The sequence below is a fragment of the Salvelinus fontinalis genome, chromosome 18, assembly GCF_029448725.1.
Source record: "Salvelinus fontinalis isolate EN_2023a chromosome 18, ASM2944872v1, whole genome shotgun sequence".
NCBI lineage: Eukaryota > Metazoa > Chordata > Actinopteri > Salmoniformes > Salmonidae > Salvelinus > Salvelinus fontinalis.
Genome location: NC_074682.1, coordinates 3,018,100 through 3,038,081, shown reverse-complemented (window position 1 = coordinate 3,038,081; position 19,982 = coordinate 3,018,100). Strand labels below are relative to the sequence as shown.

The 19,982-nt window shown below is 43.2% G+C and overlaps 1 protein-coding gene across 17 annotated transcripts in view; it reads left to right on the top strand.

Moving 5' to 3' along the window:
• The window catches only part of LOC129814814 (receptor-type tyrosine-protein phosphatase T), a 561,458-nt gene that overhangs the window by 200,407 nt on the left and 341,069 nt on the right, over window positions 1-19,982 (top strand). For all 17 annotated transcript variants that reach the window (XM_055867855.1, XM_055867868.1, XM_055867867.1 and 14 more), the window contains exon 7: window positions 5,148-5,441. In XM_055867855.1, the coding sequence (XP_055723830.1) occupies window positions 5,148-5,441 (294 nt within the window). The remainder of the gene's footprint in view (window positions 1-5,147; window positions 5,442-19,982) is intronic.

Genomic DNA, 19,982 nt, shown 5'->3' with positions numbered 1-19,982 from the left:
CAAAGTTTTATGGAAGACTATACAACCTATTAGTGTATTGACGCCACCTACTGTATTGGCTGTTTATCAGCTTTGTTATTCTGTGTTATGAATTAATTTCCTCTTGCGCTCTTCGAGAAGGTCTAGACCCATCACTTTTCTTTAAATGGTCCCACCCATTGAGGGTCAAAAGGTGATTGGTTCATTCCACTGTCACTCCAAAATTCTACTCTAATACAGTTGAATGGCAGAGGCCTTCTGTCCAGCTTCTGAAGGCCTAGCCATTGGCTGGCTGAGCTAGCTAGATTTTTCTGCCCAGTATTAACCCTTTTCTTTCCAACACAAAATTAAGAGATGAAATCTGAAAATTATTACAATTATTGTACAGATTATTTAGAAATTAAATATAAATTTAATTACAGAAATATATATATTTTTATAAATCCTTAGGCCTTCTCTGGCCTAGAAGGCACTGATGGTTCCCCACTGGTAGTATTTACTTAGTATTTTTGCGGACTGTAGTATTTACTGTAGTGTTTCTACAGACACTAGTATACTGTAGTGTTTTTGCAGACATTACTGTAGTATTTACTGTAGTTCTTTTGTTTGATTTTCTTTGACATAGAAGCAGGGGTTTTCTCCTTGAGGAAAACTACTTGACACATTTGCCATAACCTGTGGGTGGGTAGGACTGGGATCTGAACAGATCCTCTACTGTTTTCTATAACCTGTAGGGAACACAATACTGAATACAGTGTATTTTTGCCATGTAGATGTGTCCCTTATGGGTGGCACACATTGGGATATGGGGAGGGGAATAGGCAGGGTATATGCAAATTAAATAATCAAATCAAACTTTATTTGTCACATGCGCTGAATACAACAAGTGTAGACCTTACTGTGAAATGCTACTGACACGCCCTTGCTTTAATCAAAAGGCAAGGCAACACGAAGGCCAGGGGGAGAAATATATCTGAGTGAGGTTATACAATGATATAGTGAGAGAGAGAGGTAGAGAGAGTGGATATTACTAAAATTAAAAACTGTAGTGTTTTTGCGAACTGCAGTGTTTATGCAGACATTACTGTAGTATTTACTACAGTGTTTTTTTGTGGATAAAACTGTAGTATTCTACAGTATACAACAAAATGTTATAATAAATACTACACATGATCGAGGGATACTACCGTGTGCAGTATAGTATGATACAGTTTACTACAGAATTCTACAGTAAGTACTGTTGTATTCTATAGTAAACTGTAGTATTTTTTTCATGTGAATGTGTGTGCGCACACAGGTGTTCAAGCACGTGTGTGTTTGTGGAGTTGGGATTGCAGGTCAGGTGTCCACAGCGGTGTGTTTCCTTTGAGCAGTGGGAATGGAGGATTCATTCCCTGTGGGGCAGTCATCCCCCCCCCTACCCCTCCGGGGATACGCATTTCATTGCCTCTCTACCTGGACCTCACTCCTTTTGAATGCAAGTGGATGCTTTTTTCTCTACTTTCTCTACCTCTCTCTCACTATATCATTGTATAACCTCACTCAGATCTATTTTTCTCCCTGGCCTTTGTGTTGCCTTGCCTTTTGATTAAAGCATTCTTTGTGGGCATGCACTGGAAAGTAACATCACAGGCAACAAAGGCATTAGCCGAGGGGAGCATATACTGAATACAATACAATCCGTTCCCCCAAATACATATCCAATCACCCTATAATGCAGATGTTTCCTCCACAATGGTCAAATAATAGCAATGTATAGCCTATCTAATGCTGATTCCAGTACGTTCAAAAAGTGGGGCTCAAGGTATACTATGACACCAATTCAGAACAGGCCGCTATTAGAGAGATATACCAGAGATAGTATAATTCCTGGTGGCGTGTTGTTACACTTCCTTAAATTACCCCCTCTCAGATCCTCAAGCTGTTATCAGCTCTCATTAAAGATGGAGGGAGGCAGTCCCTGGAAAAATCATGAAATAAATTGATTTAATCAGCAGAGCACTCTGAGGGCCCACTCCTGGGTGGCGAGGCGCTCCCTTCAGTGTGCTGCACATGAAAGCAGTGGGGTCTATCGGTGTGCCTCCGCAGAATTCAGAGAGCTGAAAATAGGCTTGTGGTGATAATGATACTGGGAAGCTGGTAGTCTTGTCTAATGACGTTTCAGCGTGCATCTCCTCAATTTTCTCGATCGCTCTTCTTTTTTTTGCAAAGTGCAAGGGGAAAAAACAGATTTAGGTCCTCGTTGTCTCACAGCTACCAATTCCCTTTTCCTGGTGTATGTTTTCCTCCCCTTTTAGCTCTATCTTCCTTCCTGTGCCAACTGGGGCTTGATCTGATACCGTGAGATTGTTAAAGCTTTACGGAATATCCCCAATTTACCAACTCAGTAACACTTTAACACCCATCGTCATAACACGTTATCGGGCTATGGTTATATTATAATATGACAAGTTATAATATGGTCATACCACTGTTACGACACATATATTTAGACCTGTTGTGACATGATTGTTTTATTTTATGGCTGGTTATGACACCTATATAAGAGTGCCAAAACCCACAAAACCTACCACACAAGGCAAAACATTCCATTACACCATAAACATACTGTTGACATGTAGGCTATGTAATATACTTTTCATTACAACAGAACAAAGGTTTTAAGGGACAACATTTCAAACGAAAAGGAAACTTCTTGGTAGGGAAAAAACCTCTAATGTCATAACCAGCTTTAAAACATATATAAACATAACATATATGTCACAACAGGTGTAAACAGATGGGTCATGCCAGTGTTATGACCACATTATGACAGGTTGTGACAAGTTATGTCAGCTTGTATTATTATGACCGTGTTACCAAAAAACTCCCCGCAGAGTGCCAGTTGAAAAAGACGAGGGCAAAGCAGGGCCCTGGTCTCCTCTGCTTCCCCCCCCCCCCCCCGAATGCACCCGAAACACGCACTGATAGCCGTTGTGTGGTTTTGTCCATGCTGCAAAAAATATCAAAACCAGAAAATGGAAGTTAACCCCATTTAGCGGAGAGCTTTCAATAAGGGCCACAGTGGGCCGGATACCTCCCAGAGAGAATGCAAGGATGTGACACCCGACAACAGTGGTGGTAGACGACAACAGTCACTTGGCCCTTTCCTCTCTCTCTCTCTTGTCCTCTTAAGTGGTTAAATTTTTGCCTTTTTATTCATGCACCCATCTGGCTACTTTTATCACACCAGATACCTTCGCCGTGCACAACCGAAGCAAAACGACACCGTGTGTCGTCTTTGCTCTCGACCAACCCTGTAAACGTTGCATCGCCTGTTACCTGTTAGCACGTGTCCACTGTTCCATTTGTCATGATGACTTCCCTGGATGGCACGTTTTCATAATTGCGCCTTGTGCCAGAAATCACTCAGACTCAAACGTCTGTGCATCTTTCTGATGGGCGGTGTGGCGGGCACAGTTCAAATGGCCCCAGCCAATGAGGAGTGGCGGTGAGAACATGCTGCTGATAGGTTGTGCTGACACAGGCCTTTGCGCGTACCGAAAGAAATGAAGTAGTGCACCTTTATTAATGGAAGGGAGGAAAAGCAATGCTTTATGATCATTCTGCACCTTCCCGAGATACCATGTCCCTGAGATGAATAGGAGCCCGGTGATAGATGAGGCATTTACTCCCAAGAATGCAAGCACAATGCATATTGTAATGGCCCTCCGAAAATGTTTGAGAGACAATACTTTGCTTTAGAGAGCAGACCATTATTCTTCCATAAGGAACTGGCAAAGATTGACAAAATACTTTCCCCAAAAACTTTATGATGGATTAGAACAGCAGATTTAAACCCCATGATGATAGCATAGTTAGGACGTTTGAACTCTCTATGTCCCCCTACAGGTAGTATTAACGTCATTATAACTTGGGCCCAGTTTTTCCAGGCGGGTCACATAGTCAGGCCAAAATGCCTGGCCTTAGTTCTAAACCGTTACGTGGACTTTCTTAACCTGCGGTATTACGGTGTCCATATTAGGACAGCCATAGCAACTCCTTCTGAGACTGGCCTAATATGGACACCGTACAAGTCAACTATTACCTCATTTCTCTTTAGTCATAGAGTAAACTCTCCCTGAGTATGACCTCAAGGCATCTGTAGCTTCTTCAGTTTCTGTCTACAGTCTGCAGTCTTTCCAACCATGGAGGAGCTAAATGTGGCCTGGTAATCTGGCTTAGTTGATTACATGGGAACACACACTGAGCAACACCCTCTAATGGGGGACTGGGTCCGCCGCTGCTACGCATGGCCGGGTACCTTCACGGGTGGTCTCCCATGCTCAGACGAGGATTACTACCCACTCCTCTGCTTTACTCCTCTTCCGCATTTCTCTCTCTCTCTCTCTCTCTCTCTCTCTCTCTCTCTGTCTCTCTGTCTCTCTGTCTCTCTGTCTCTCTGTCTCTCTCTGTCTCTCTCTGTCTCTCTCTGTCTCTCTCTGTCTCTCTCTGTCTCTCTCTGTCTCTCTCTGTCTCTCTCTGTCTCTCTCTGTCTCTCTCTCTCTCTCTCTGTCTCTCTCTCTCTCTCTCTCTCTCTCTCTCTCTCTCTCTCTCTCTCTCTGTCTCTCTCTGTCTCTCTCTGTCTCTCTTATCTGGTTCCCCCCTGTCGAGAGGAGAGATACGGAGCTGTTCAATGCACTGGAAGCCCTGTGCTGTCTCTTGTGGGTAATGTCGCAGGGTATCAGGGCTGCGCTGGTTGAGTGGAGAGCAGGGTAGCATGCAGCGAAGGGGAATATGGGAAAGAGTGAGGCACTTCACCTCATTAGATGCGATGCTCTCGCAGGCGTTCAGTTTAGTTCGGATACAATTTACCTCTGGCAGAAGGGTACCACTCAAGTCTGCTTGGTTTTGATTTTACTTTCTGAAAGGGAAAGTGTTTGATAATAACCAGTTTGCATACATTGTTATGACACAGTTTACATGCTCCATGGCACTCATTCATAGCTGTCCAAATCATGCTGCCAATTCATGCTCCCTTAAACCACCATTATCTATCTATCACAGGGGTTCCAAATTGACATCAGGAAATTCCAGTGACCTCAATCATTTAACCACATACATTTGGGAACCACTGACTCAGGCCTATATTCTAATCTCCATTGTCCTCTCTCTCTCTGCCCCCTCAGCTCCCCCCACGCCCATTGCCCCTCCGGAGCTCTTGGCAGTGGGGGCCACCTACCTGTGGATCAAGCCCAACGCCAACTCCATCATCGGGGACGGACCTATCATCCTGAAGGAGGTGGAGTACCGCACCACTACGGGCAACTGGGCCGAGACCCACATCGTGGACGCCCCCACCTACAAGCTTTGGCATTTGGACCCCGACGTGGAGTACGAGATCAAGGTTCTGCTGACCCGGCCAGGCGAGGGAGGCACGGGTCCCCCGGGACCTCCACTCATCACCCGGACCAAGTGTGCTGGTGAGTGGAACAATGTGGTTTCTTTGTCTGTGTTGTGTTTCATTATGTTGATGTGCTCGTCTTGATTTAGGTCCACCATTAGCTGACGCCTTAGCGACTGCTAGTCTTCCTGGGTTCCTTCTAACTAGAGAATAATTAACAATCTGCAGATAGGCTATACTCCTAGTTTGAGGGATAGTGTGTGGATTTCTACTGCTCATCTTTCAGTGCTGTATACATTGGGCTCCGACTACCAGCTATTTCCTCTTTGATGATGGGAGCTCTATTCCCATTATCTAAGTGAAGGTTATCGAATTCATCACACGTGAGAAAGGTCACTTTTTCCAAAACGTGGAAAACGAGAACCAAATAGATTTTTCCTTGCAACATTGAATCAATGAGTTCACTGTGCAGCACCTGCCTCCATTAAGGTCCACCCCACCTTCGGCTTCTGAAGTTCACACTTCCTGATTCATCCGAGACTCTCCGTTTGCATCCCAAATGGCACCCTATTCCCTTTATAGTGCACTACTTTTGACCAGGGCGCATAGGGTAAGTGGGAGACATTTTTGTTGTTGTAATTATTGGCCCAGTGGGTAGCGTATGGAGCTTGCGGAAGAAAGACACACTTCATTTAATAAAGTGACTGCTAATCAGATCAACCCTTTGTGTGCGTGTGTATGAGAGAGACTGTGTGTGTGTGAGAGAGACTGTGTGTGTGTGTGTGTGCAACTGTGTCTGTATGTGACTGTTTGATTGTGCATGTGTGTGTGTGCGTGCAATGGCTCCTGTGGGGCTCTGATGGGGAATGATAATTGAGGTGAGCAGATGAGCAGCCGTGGGAAGTCTCTGTTCTCCAGGTGAGAGACATGATGAAGGAGCTGCGTGTGGCAGCGCCAACACAGTGGGGAAGCACCAATGATCTGGAGAAAATGAAACACTGTTTGTGTCCCCTCTCTCTTTTTCCCCTTTTCTTTCTCTCTCTCTTTCTTCCGTTCTTTCGCTCTTTCTTCTTTTTCTGTTGAATTCTCTCTCCTTCAAATTAGTCTCTTTTCTGGCAGGTTTTTTCTCTGTATTTCTATAATCCTTCTCTCTCTTTCTCTTATTCTCTTTCTCTACTTTTCTTTGAATTCTCTCACTCTCTCTCCATTGAGTCTGTATTTCTTAATCTCTCTCTCTTATCTATTTCCCCCTGTTCTTTCCCTCTCATCACCCACTGCTTTACTCAACATCTCATTCTTGTTCTCCGTCTGGAAAACTGATTGGATATAAGGGCGGAAGGCGAGACCCAGATGCAGACAAAGGAGGCAGATGGTTAGAGTCGTTGTAGTTTAATATAATCCAAAAGGAGTAGGCAAGAGAATGGTCATGGACAGGCAAAGGTCAAAACCAGATTCTGAGTCCAAGAGGTAAAGAGTGGCAGACAGGCTCGATGTCAGGGTAGGCAGAAGGGTAAGGCAGGTGGGTGCGGAGTCCAGAAAAAACAGGCATGGGTCAAAACCGGGAAGACTAGAAAAAGGGAATAGAGAACATGAGCACGGGAAGAACACGCTGGTTGACTTGAAAACATACAAGACGAACTGGCACAGGAAACACAGGGATAAATACACTGGGGAAAATAAGCGACACCTGAAGGAGGTGGAGACAATCACAAGAACAGGTGAAACAGATCAGGGCGTGATGTTGGATTTGCAAAAACTCATCAATGTAAGGGAATTTCTTATTTTTTTTACACAACGTTTAATCTTTATTCAATGACAGGGTGATATTTTTTGGGGTTGATTCCACGTTGAATTCCCATTAGTTGACAACTCACTCAATGTAAATCAAAACTTGATGTTGAACTGACGTCTATGTCCAGTGGGACACTTGCTGCCTTCTCAAACCTTTTGAAGTTTATGCAGGGTGAACATGTCTGGGAGTGCGTCTGTGTATGAATCTGCCAATGAATGTCTGTCTCCAATCTTCGGCCTTTGTCTTGTTGTATGTTGGTGCTGTGACTGTGTGTTCAAGCTGGTTCGCGCTGCTCTAAGTGCCTCTGTGTATGCGTGTGTGTTTATGTGCTCACATTTGTGCGCTCACATTTGTGCGCGCGTGTCTTTGTGTGGTCCTTTGGCAGCCACCATCGCTCTCTGTACCAGTAAACAATTTAGCTAGGTGAAAATGATGTGCTATAGTGGTTCCATGCCACCGGCTCTGCAGGTATCCACCACACCCCCACCGCCCCCGCACACACACACTCCTGGGCCCCCTGCCTCAGAAGCCCCACTCCCTCTCAGCGGGCTTCCACAGCACTTCTTGCCTGATGAAATGCACCCAATTCCAGCTGACAGACACAATCTGATCTGCGCCACCGCCAGCCGCATCCGTTTGCATTATGCTAATCCAGTCGCATGTAAAAAGCGCTTCTTCGCTAATGTACAGCTACCAGCGGTGGCATTCACTGTGACATTCATCAGGCGTGTGTGGAGAAGACGCTGCACCGCACATTATCACTGTCAAAGGCAAAGGCAATGAACAGAGCCCCCCTGGAGGAAACTGTGGAAGATGTTAGCACCGAATGGAGCCGGAATGGAGGCTGAACGGAACACGCAGGAATCGATACGGTCCGCATGAAGAGGAGTTTGTAATACATCCCCAAACAGGCTAAAAAACAAGAAGAGGACGTTTCTTGGGTTGTGAGCCGACCGCTCTCGGACCAGTTACAGATTGCCCCGTCACTTTGGATTGGGCTGTGGAAGCTGACCTGAGAGCGGTGTTGACAAGGGGTTAGATATTTCTGTACAGTAGGCTACGCAGTGCTGTATCTCAACTCGGTTCAGGCTCTGTTATTAATGCAACACAGTGTGTGTTCCATCCAGAAGGTGTTGGTCCTCAGCCTAAGTTACATGAATCAGAACAAACCCCGCTTGACATGTTCGAACGACCACACGATTGTGGTGTGTTTCATGTGAGCTGAAGATCGGGACACTGTTCGAGATGTCCGAGTGCACGGAGATGAGTCAGAACCAATAGACAAATTACGCTGCTTGAGCATTTGCGTTTGTGCACAAGTGTGTGTGTGTGTGTGTGTGTGTGTGTGTGTGTGTCTACCTGCGGTCCAGATCGATGTGGAAGAGGCTGCCTGTTTTCATCATATCAGAGGCAACCAGGAGGGAGAGAGAGAGGATGAAGAGGGAAGGGTGAGGAAGGAGGGAGGGAGGGGAGGCAGCGGGGGCAGAGTGGAGGTGATGTGGAACAAAGGTGCTGCTGGCCGCGGCCCAATAGCTCTGTACTGTAACTCCTCTGTGTACTGGGCTAGCCGGGCTGTGTGAAGTGCAGCAGAAAGAAACATGTGTTTTCTGAAGTGTCGGCCGCCGTGTTTACCTGTCAGAGAGATCTCGTGCCGGGATGGGGGGGGTGTAGAGAGGAGAAGGGCCTCAGAAATGGGTCAGAGAAGGGCCTCATAAATGCTCAGGGCCCGCTCGCTTGTCTGCCTGGCTGATTTGAGTGTTGGCAGCCTGCAGCGCTTGAGTGGGCTCTGTCGTGGCACACCAGAGCTGAGGGGGAAACACAAAGCACACATTGCTATTCACATCTACATCCTCTAACACCTGGGTGTATGACATTTACAGTGGATGCACTGTTATCTTATTAAATTCAGGTCAAATTTAAGACCCATTACTACTCTCCGCCAGGCAGTTGTGGAGTAAATACCACATTTTCATACTTGAGTAAAAGTAAAGTTACGTTAATAGAAAATGACTCAAGTAAAAGTGAAAGTCACCCTGTAAAATATTACTTGAGTAAAAGTGGTCTAAAAGTATTTGGTTTTAAATGCACTTAAGTTGTAAATGTAATTTCTAAAATATTTATATACAATATAATTGGACCAGTTTCCTGTCCTGCTGAGCATTCAAAATGTAATGAGTACTTTTTGGTGTCAGCGAAAATGTATGGAGTAAAAATTACAATATTTTCTTTAGGAATGTAGTGGAGTAAAAGTAAAAGTTGTCCACAATATAAATAGTAAAGTACAGATAGCCCAAAAAACGACTTAAGGACTTTACACCACTGCCACCAGGTGACGATGAGGGACGTGACATCTTTGGCTCCCAGCGTGTCGCTTCATCTCATGTGTCATCCCGCCGACTGGCACACAGGCCACTCGTTAGGAGGTGGACTGAAGATGCTTTTAATCCATTTTGCGCTGAGCGTGAATGATCTATAAACTATAGACCTCCGCTTGACTGTCAACCAAACAGGATTTATTCTTATTATCTTTCCCCTCACGTTACGATAAATCTCCCCCTGTGCGTTGGAAGATGAATGTGATAATGTGCTTGTGAAAGCTGTGGTGGCAAGAGTTCATCCTACTCCTCCCGCAGTCTCTCTCTTCCTCTTTCTCTCTCTCTGTCCTTGGCTGGTTGCCCCGAAAATACCCACCTACACATGCTTCCCCCTCCTGGATGATAAAATGGACACTCTCCAATATCCTGATTTGCTGTTTTATTAGGTAAATCCTATCCATGAATACGTTTTGGAAAATGTTCAAATTTACATGGGATCATTTTGAATATTCTGATGAAAAAAGGGCCTTTTTAAAACATCTCTTTTTAAAACATCTAAACTCTAGTGTTAAGTTTGAAGTTTCTGGGTTTCTTAGAGTTCAGGCACATTTAATGATTTATATGGCTCTCTCTTTAGACTGCCATGCTTTAGTGCTTTCTATTACCATTGCCCTTCATGAGCTTTTCATAGATGATGGGCAGTGGACCGTTGTCTGGCCTAGAATTCATGCCGAGCACAAATTCACGGTTTTAAAGGACAACGCTACTGTTAATTTGTTTTGCATTATTTCTGGGCAAGGAGAAGATGGCTTTGCTCGACCTCCACGGCTGGTCTCCTGGGCCAGCATTAATCTCTCCGCTCGCCATGATCTGAGAGGAGGACTTTGCAATATAACATTTATCTCCAACAGTTCTTTCTCTCCTAAGTCGCCGCTGCTACCGCCACGGAGGGGCTGTCCTACCGCACATGCGCACACAGACACGTGCACGCACGTTACGCTCGCACATACACGGACACACTTTCTTCACTCTCACACAGGTCACTCATCTCCCTTCAGGGAGTAGTGAGGGAGACATGGAGGAGCGCTCTGAGGATCTGAGGGACGCAGCCTCGCCTGGATTGATCACTCTTTAAAACACCTTCCCTCCTCTGTTAACTGAATGAATATTTATGAGGCAGGATCTAATGTGTCTCCTGGCTTATGTCCTCACACTATTAAGAGATGGGTATTTGATTTACCAGCAGGATGTATGGCTTTCCTTTACTTCCGTGCCGACTGCAGCTTTTTGATTTAAAAGACTCAAGCTTTAAAAACAACATTTTGTACCGGGTGAAGGGACAGGGATATTTTAAACTATAAAATGTTTGAATAAAAATGAGTTAACATACTGCAATTCTCCTCGAATTGTGACGAGGACAAGGGGACAATGTGCTGTAGTGAAAGAAACATGAAATAAAGCTACTGTCACGAGGGACTAGGCGGGTGAGGAAGGAATCAGGCGTAGAAAGTTCCACAGGGAAAAGGTGCACTTTAACGCGGCACAAAACAACAAACCCACAACACAGGGATAATAACATGGACCACCCAAAACACAGGGAGCCAGGTCCAGAACACCAACACCTCTACCTAAATTACACACGTAACACAAATACAATCCCGCACAAAACAAGGGCGGGGACACGTACCATAAATAAGGAAGCTCATCAAGCACATACAACAGGACACAGGTGAAACTAATAAGACACAACCAACAGACAACGGAAAAGGGATCGGTGGCGGCTAGTAGGACGGTGACGACGACCGCCGAGCACCGCCCGAACAGGTAGGGGAGCCAACTTCGGCGGACGTCGTGACAGCTACTCACACATCATGGAGTCTTTTCACCAATGGCATCTTGCTTTATGTCTAACCTAGCACTCAAGATGCGCTTGTGGGCCTTGTCAAGAACTTCAAGACTATCAAAAGCCAGGTCAAATATCCTTATGACGCAACAAAGACAATAAGCCAAGTGTCTTCAACGACTCGACCAGAGAGGCCCGTTGAGAACGGCTAATCCTTGCTTTTTCTTCTTAACATGGAATGTTAAGGGATTTAAGGCACCATATAAACAACATAGGCTTTTTTTTTAAACACTGACGCACCAGTCAACACTGATCGGCCACTCAAACTGGGCCCAAATTAATCAGAAAGGCTCTTCACATGCTGAACGGCCTCTATTTCTACTCTCACCTTCCCCTCCGCTTTCCCCTCTCTCTCTATGGGGCTTATAATGACAGGCCTGAGGATAAACCCCACTGGTGCAGCTTGGTAATAAAGGCTGTGTTTGTGTGTGTGTGTGTGTGTGTGTGTGTGTGTGTGCGTGTGGTAATGAAGATGGTAAGGGAAAGCTCTTCAGAGAGAGCTGAGGCCTGCGAAAGCCTGTTTCACATTTCCTTTCACAGCACGTCTCACAGACACACACGCAGCACGCCAATATGTTGAATTACGCACAGAGATCATGTAAGTAGTGGCACCTTTGGAAAACACACCATTTCCAAGGTGTTTTTTTAGTGGTTAATGTGTGCATGTATACAATGCGTATGGGTGATTGTGATGATGGTACAGGGGGAATTGGGGGATGTTCATGTGTGTACCAGTCAAAAATTTGGACACACCTACTCATTCAAGTTTTTTTTTTCTTCTAAAAAAATACATCATCATCAAAACTATGAAATTACACATATGGAATAATGTAATATCCAAAATAGTGTTAAACAAATCAAAATATATTTTACATGTGAGATTATTCAAAGTAGCCACCCATTGCCTTGATGACAGCTTTGCAAACTCTTGGCATTCTCTTAACCAGCTTCATGACGTAGTCACCTGGAATGCATTTCAATCAACAGGCGTGCCTTGTTAAAAGTTCATTTGTGGAATTTCTTTCTTTCTTAATGCATTTGATCCAATCACTTGTGTTGTGACATGGTAGGTTTCGTATACAGCAGATATCCCTATTTGGTAAAAGACCAAGGCCATATCATGTCAAGAACAACTCAAATAAGCAAAGATAAACGACAGTCCATTACTTTAAGACATGAAGGTCAGTCAATCCGGAAAATTTCAAGAACTTTGAAAGTTTCTTCAAGTGCAGTCTCAAAAACCATCAAGCGCTATGATTAAACTGGCTTTAATGAGGACCACCACAGGAAAGGAAGACCCAGAGATTCCTCTGCTGCAAAGGATAAGTTCATTGTCTGCACCAGATTTGCCAGTTCTTGCTGTGAGATGTTACCCCACTCTTCCACCAAGGCACCTGCAAGTTCCTAGACATTTCTGGGGGGAATGTCCCTAGCCCTCAACCTCCGATCCAACAGGTCCCAGATGTGCTGAATGGGATTAAGATCCGGTTTCTTTGCTGGCCATGGCAGAACACTGATATTCCTGTCTTGCAAGAAATCACACACAGAACGAGAAGTATGGCTGGTGGCATTGTCATGCTGGAGGGTCATGTCATGCCTGCAGGAAAGTTACCACATGAGGGAGGAGGATGTCTTTCCTGTAACGCACAGCGTTGAAATTGCCTGCAATGACAACAAGCTCATTCCGATGATGCTGTGACACAACGCCCCAGACCACAATGGACCCTCCACCTCCTAATCGATCCTGCTCCAGAGTACAGGCCTTGGTGTACAGCTCATTCCTTCCACGATAAACGCGAATCCGACCATCATCCCTGGTGAGACAAAACCGCGACTCGTCAGTGAAGAGCACTTTTTGCCAGTCGTGTCTGGTCTAGCGGCGGTGGGTTTGTGCTTATAGGCGACGTTGTTGCCGGTGATGTCTGGTGAGGACCTGCCTTACTACAGGCCTACAAGCCCTCAGTCCAGCCTCTCTCAGCCTATTGCGGACAGTCTTAGCACTGATGGAGGGATTGTGCGTTCCTGGTGTAACTCGGGCAGTTGTTGTTGCCATCCTGTACCTGTCCCACAGGTGTGATGTTCGGATGTACCGATCCTGTGCAGGTGTTGTTACACGTGATCTGCCACTGCGAGGACGATCAGCTGTCCGTTCTGTCTCCCTGTAGCTCTGTCTTAGGCGTCTCACAGTACGTACATTGCAATTTATTGCCCTGGCCACATCTGCAGTCCTCATGCCTCCTTGCAGCATGCCTAAGGCATGTTCATGCAGATGAGCAGGGACCCTGTGCATCTTTCTTTTGGTGTTATTCAGAGTCAGTAGAAAGGCCACTTAATTATCCTAAGTTTTCATAACTGGGACCTTAATTGCCCACCGTCTGTAAACTGTTAGTGTCTTAATGACCGTTCGACAGGTGCATGTTTAATTAATTGTTTATGGTTCATTGAACAAGCATGGGAAACAGTGCTTAAACCCTTTACAATGAAGATCTGTGAAGTTATTTGGATTTTTACCAATTATCTTTGAAGGACAGGGTCCTGAATACGGGATGTTTCTTTTTTCGCTGAGTTCATGTAGTGTACGCTACTGATGTGCAGGTTGACTCATAATCCACAGTCCCCACGGTTATATCCACAGGGCGATCAGGTTTCGGGTCATGAAATATTGTGTGGACGAAGGTTGATGGGCAGGTTGAATAAAGAGAAAACAATGCATAAACTTTTTTACAAATGTATAATTATTGTGCAATTCATGTCTAAAGTGGCTACTTTGAGATCTTTCATTCTTTTTATCTGCCATTCGTGCATACGTCAAGTCTTTTAGGGCCTACCTCTACAAGCGCCAAATACACGCAATTGCCAAATGCTTTTGGGAACTTATGCAGAAAAAGTTTACGTCGATCCACTGAGGTGAAAAGGACAATGTTGGAGTATATTTCAACAAGAGGAAAGCTGCAAAATGGAGAGTTGAAAATAAAGAGAAGGTAGCATGGCCAGAACAGTAGCGTAGTGTTTGGCCGTATACAATTTCGACAGTCACAAGGGAACTGTATTGTTCAGATGGGTTAAATAGAATAATATCTGAAATATGGACACTGACACAATTAGGGCTGTTGGTCTCATGGTAATTGACCATTAATTAACATAAACACAATTAGCATCTCCTGGCTTCCACGCATAGCTTACAAGCCACTGACTCAGACCTTTGGAACAACGAAATAAAATAAAAAGTCTAAAATCTATTTAACCTCTACAGAGTACCTAACCCGGATCCGGGAGCACCCCCCACACCCCCCACACTGATTAGCATCGCTAGCATAGCGTCACAATTAAATAGTAGCATCTAAATATCATTAAATCACAAGTCCAAGACACCCAATGAAAGACACAGATCTTGTGAATAAAACCACCATTTCAGATTTTTTAAATGTTTTACAGGGAAGACACAATATGTAAATCTATTAGCTAAACACGTTAGCAAAATGACACCATTTTCTTACTCCAACAGTTTCTTACTCCATCAGGTGCTATCACCAATTCGGCTAAACTAAGATATTGATAGCAATTAACTAACAAACAAATTCATAAGATGACAGTCTGATAACATATTTATGGTATAGCATAGTTTTTTTTTTTTAAATGTGCATTTTTCAGGTATAAATCACAGTTCTACATTGCAGCTGCAATCTGATATAGTGCTGATGCAGCTAGAACAATTACAGAGACCAACGTTATATAACTAATTACTTGTCTTAAAACATTTCAGAAAAAATACACAGCGTACAGACATTGAAAGCCCAACATCTGGTGAATCCAAACAATATTTCAGATTTTTTAAATGTTTTATAGCGAAAACAAAATGTATCGCTAATTAGCATAACCAGGCCAGCCAAAACCAGCTGGACGCGCGCGACCAGTTCACATGCACGACAGATATATGAAATAACATCGTAAATTGGGTCTTACTATTGCTGGTCTTTCATCAGAATGTTGATCAAGGTGTCCTTAGTCCTGATGAGTCGTTCAATCCATTCACAATGGCAACCTCCCCTCTTCATTCAGCCTGGGTACTGGTCGACTGGCACGGTCAATTCCCAAAGTTAAAAAACTCAAAGAACGGAACACGGCAAAACTCCCGAAAAAATTCTAATAATCTGATTAAACTATATTGAAAAAACATACATTACGGTGATATGGTCACATGTAGCAAACAAACTTCGACACGGAGCTAGTTTTCATCCGTAACGTCAGCATAACAAAAGACAATGCCACCTCTGAAAACGCGCATCTCAGAAACCGGAAGTTGTCGGTCACGCTAAAGAAATAAGTCTTATTTCACGTCAGTACAAGATAAACAAAAAATTTCTCCTCTGACGTCTTCCAGACACCCGGAGGAAGAAGAAGGAAGTGTCATTCGGGTCATAGGTGGCGTGACCATATATAGGCAGAGCTTTGAAGCGAGCATACACATCTTGCAATCTTTTTCAGGCTCAGGGAAAGTGCTGTGAAATGACCTGTGTTTGACTCAGAGACTCAATTGGAACGGTTTTAGAAACCATAGCTTGTTTTCTATCCAATGCTATATGGTTATATGCATATAGTAACAGCAATAATTGAATAAGAGGCAGTTTAGTCTGTAGAGGCAATTATGCTAATGCGAAATAGCACCCCCTGTATTCTCAAGAAGTTTTAATATAGCCTACACCATTACAATTTTAGACAGGTCTAAAGAAGCATGATATGAAGAAAATGTGTATTTCAGAAGAACAGAATTACATACTCTGAGTTGTCCTTATGTTTGGCCCTGATCTGCCTATGCCTTAAGGCTGTGGGCTACACTAGTTAATTTAGCAGACAGGATTTGCTTCAAATGTATATTATTTTATAGTATGAATAATACAATTGAACATAGCTGATTAAATTAGAAATATATTTCTCCAAAAGATTCAAAAGGGTTCAGTCTCATCGTCAACAGTGAAGAGGCAACTCCGGGATGCTGGTCTTCTAGGCAGAGTTCCTCTGTCCAGTGTCTGTGTTCTTTTGCCCATCTTAATCTTTTATTTTTATTGGCCAGTCTGAGATATGGCTTTTTCTTTGCAACTCTGCCTAGAAGGCCAGCATCCCGGACTCGCCTCTTCACTGTTGACGTTGCTGCCAGTTGTGGACTTGTGAGGCGTCGGTTTCTCAAACTAAACACAAACTAAACACTAAACTAAACACTCACACATGTACTTGTCCTCTTGCTCAGTTGTGCACCGGGCCCCCCCACTCTTTCTATTCTGGTTAGAGACAGTTTGCGCTGTTCTGTGAAGGGAGTAGTACACAGCATTGTATGAGATCTTCATTTTCTTGGCCTTCATTTCTCAGAACACGAATAGACTGATGAGTTTCAGAAGAAATGTCCGTGTTTCTGGCCATTTTGAGTCTGTAATCAAACCCATAAATGCTGATGCTCCAGATACTCAACTAGTGTAAAGAAGGCCAGTTGTATTGCTTCTTTAATCAGAACAACAGTTTTCAGCTGTGCTAACCTAATTGCAAAAGGGTTTTCTAATGATCAATTAGCCTTTTAAAATGATAAACTTGGATTAGCTAACACAATGTGCCATTGGAACACAGGAGTGATGGTTGCTGATAAATGGAACTCTGTACGCCTATGTAGATATTCCATAAACAATCTGCCGTTTCCAGCTACAATAGTCATTTACAACATTAATAATGTCTACACTGTATTTCTGATAAATTTTATGTTATTTTAATGGACAAAAAATGTGTTTTTCTTGCAAAAACAAGGACATTTATAAGTGATCCCAAACTTTTGAACGGTAGTGTATACTAAATAATATATGTGTGAAATTTGTTTTGATTTTGTCACATCCGTTGTAAAGATGAGACCAGCGTGAGTAGAGTTCCACATAATTTTAATCAACTGAAACAAAACTAACAAAACAACAAACAATCGAATGAACCGTGAAGCTATACGAATAGTGCAGACAGGCAACTAAATATAGAACAAGATCCCACAAACACAAAAGGGAAATGGCTGCCTAAATATGATCCCCAATCAGAGACAACGATAAACAGCTGTCTCTGATTGAGAACCATATCAGGCCAACATAGACATACAATACACCTAGATGACAACACCCCTAGACATACAAAAACCCTAGACATACAAACTAGCGTACACACCCCAGTCACACCCTGACCTAACCAAATATATATAGAAAAACAGATATCTAAGGTCAGGGCATGACAGATTTAGATTTGACAGTTATCATGCACCTTCCTTGGAACAGGGGCAGAGGGATAAATACTGTACATGTCATCTATGCACTTAAATATTGAATGGAGGACTCTTTTCCCGTAGTTCATTTTCATACCAACCAGATAGGCTATACTCCTGTTGTAAAGCGAAGCAATGTGCTTAATATTAGGAAAGTTGAGAAATAAATATAGTAGGCCTAGCCTATAGAAAGCTGATGGGACCCTCCTCTTTTTAATAGAGGCCATCAAAACTATGTTATCTCACGCAATTGCATAGCCTATAGAAACGTTGCTCAACATGAGCTCATAGGTTCTCATGAAGTGTTTGATTAGATTTTGGATTACATTTGCATTGATGTCAGCATGATTAGAGGGACAATAGAGTGCTGAGTACCAGGCAGTTAGCCAGTTTGGTAGACTACTAATGACAATCAGCAGCATCAGAGCTTGGAGAAGTCTAATTACCGTGACTAAACAGTCACGTGGAATTTGACTGCAGTCGTGACTACCAGTGTGACGGTAATACTGTAACCCTAACCAAAATATACAGTATATCCCAATCTCTAATCTCTTTCAAATGTACGTCTTACATCCTGGACATGTTATATAAGATTTGACATTGGCTGATTGAATTTGATGTCTGCCAACAATTGAGACGCAAAGATTAAGTTGATATGAAACTAAGCTCTTCAGAAGCAGCAAGGGCAGTCAAATTTATGACAGATATGTTACATTGATTCATTTTGGAAGAATTGCAATCATAGCTTGGTATAGTTTTTTTTGCATTGTCAAAGACTCACCCAAATAGAGATGAATGTCATTGAGAATATGTTTTGAGTGCAATCTGAGACTAAGATAAAGAGCAAAAAAAGTAATACTCCTATATTTATCCTGAAGACTAATTAAATGTCCAATCAGATGGTCTGTACAATCCATTTCCTTTGAAAGCCTGTATCCTGTTCCTTTTTATTGAACATAAACACCTTTTTTTTAAATGAATTTATATCTCATGCAGGGTCAATGTTGTAATCTGGGTCTATAGGTTATAAAAGAAAATGTGTGGTAACAGGGCTTATAAATAAAACATTATGAATAAAACAAATCAATATGTTAACCACTACAAACAAATCCTTTTAACTTAAATACAGGTATCTGTCCCTGTGTAAGAGCCTTTATTAAAAATGAATAACGGTTTGGATTACAGCTCCTGCTATGCAATTGTACTTAACATTGTCTCGTATTCAATCATTTGTTGTTTTTCTGATACCACATGCTGCCATCATAGTCTTTCTGCCTGGAAGTATGTGGGTGTTCTATTAATACATGTATGAGAGTAGGGACAGTGAATATAATCGTTGCAAATGGCTATAAGACTGAAACCCTTCCTCAAATAATAATTTTTAAAAATTCATCACACGTACCATAGTGTAACAGTTGATTACAACACAGTGCAGACATAGCCACAGGAAGTAGGTGTGCTGGAGGTGGGGCCGCCGGAAAACGTGTGGCGAGGCGACATTTGCCACATCATTTTTTATTTCGTTTAATAAAATATATTGATGCAAAGCATTAAAAAGAGGTGCAAATCTCTGTTTTTTTAGACCGGTTTGCCTCATGATACATGCACACTGAGTGTACAAAACAGGAACACCTGCCTTTTCCATAACATAGACTGACCAGGTGAATCCAGGTGAAAGCTAAGATCCCTTATTGATGTCACTCGTTAACCCTCCTGCTGTGTTCCGGTCGAATTGGACCGATTTACAAGATTTCTCTCTGAAAAATTTACTTAATTTAATCTGATTGTCATAAGGTTCCATGATTTGTCCACATAGGGCATCTGAACACACAAAATAAATGTTGATGATTTTCATAAAATTTTGTACACCTGTAGTGTTCCCGATCAAAAATGACCAGTCATTAGAAATGAATGGGTGAGACTATAATTAGTGTATCCAATTGAGTTCCCATTCATCAGATGGACACACTTCCTCTCCCAGACCCCCACATGCATGTTTGTTTGACCACACACACACACACACACATGCGAGCGCGCGCGCGCACGCACACACACACACACACACACACACCTCACTCCCCTGCGTGGCTTCCATGGCAACCCCCACGGGAACCTTTCCCCAATAGAATCTTTCCCCCACGGGAACCACACCTGTTGGCATTCTCACAAACAATCGCTACATTGTTTCAATAATATATATAACTTTTCTCGCATCTCTGGTATATAAAGCTTTTTTGAGGCCTTGTTCACAATTCATTCTGTGGCAGCACAATGACCAAACGATATACTGTATGTGAGGCTCTTGATCATATCTTTGATCATGACAC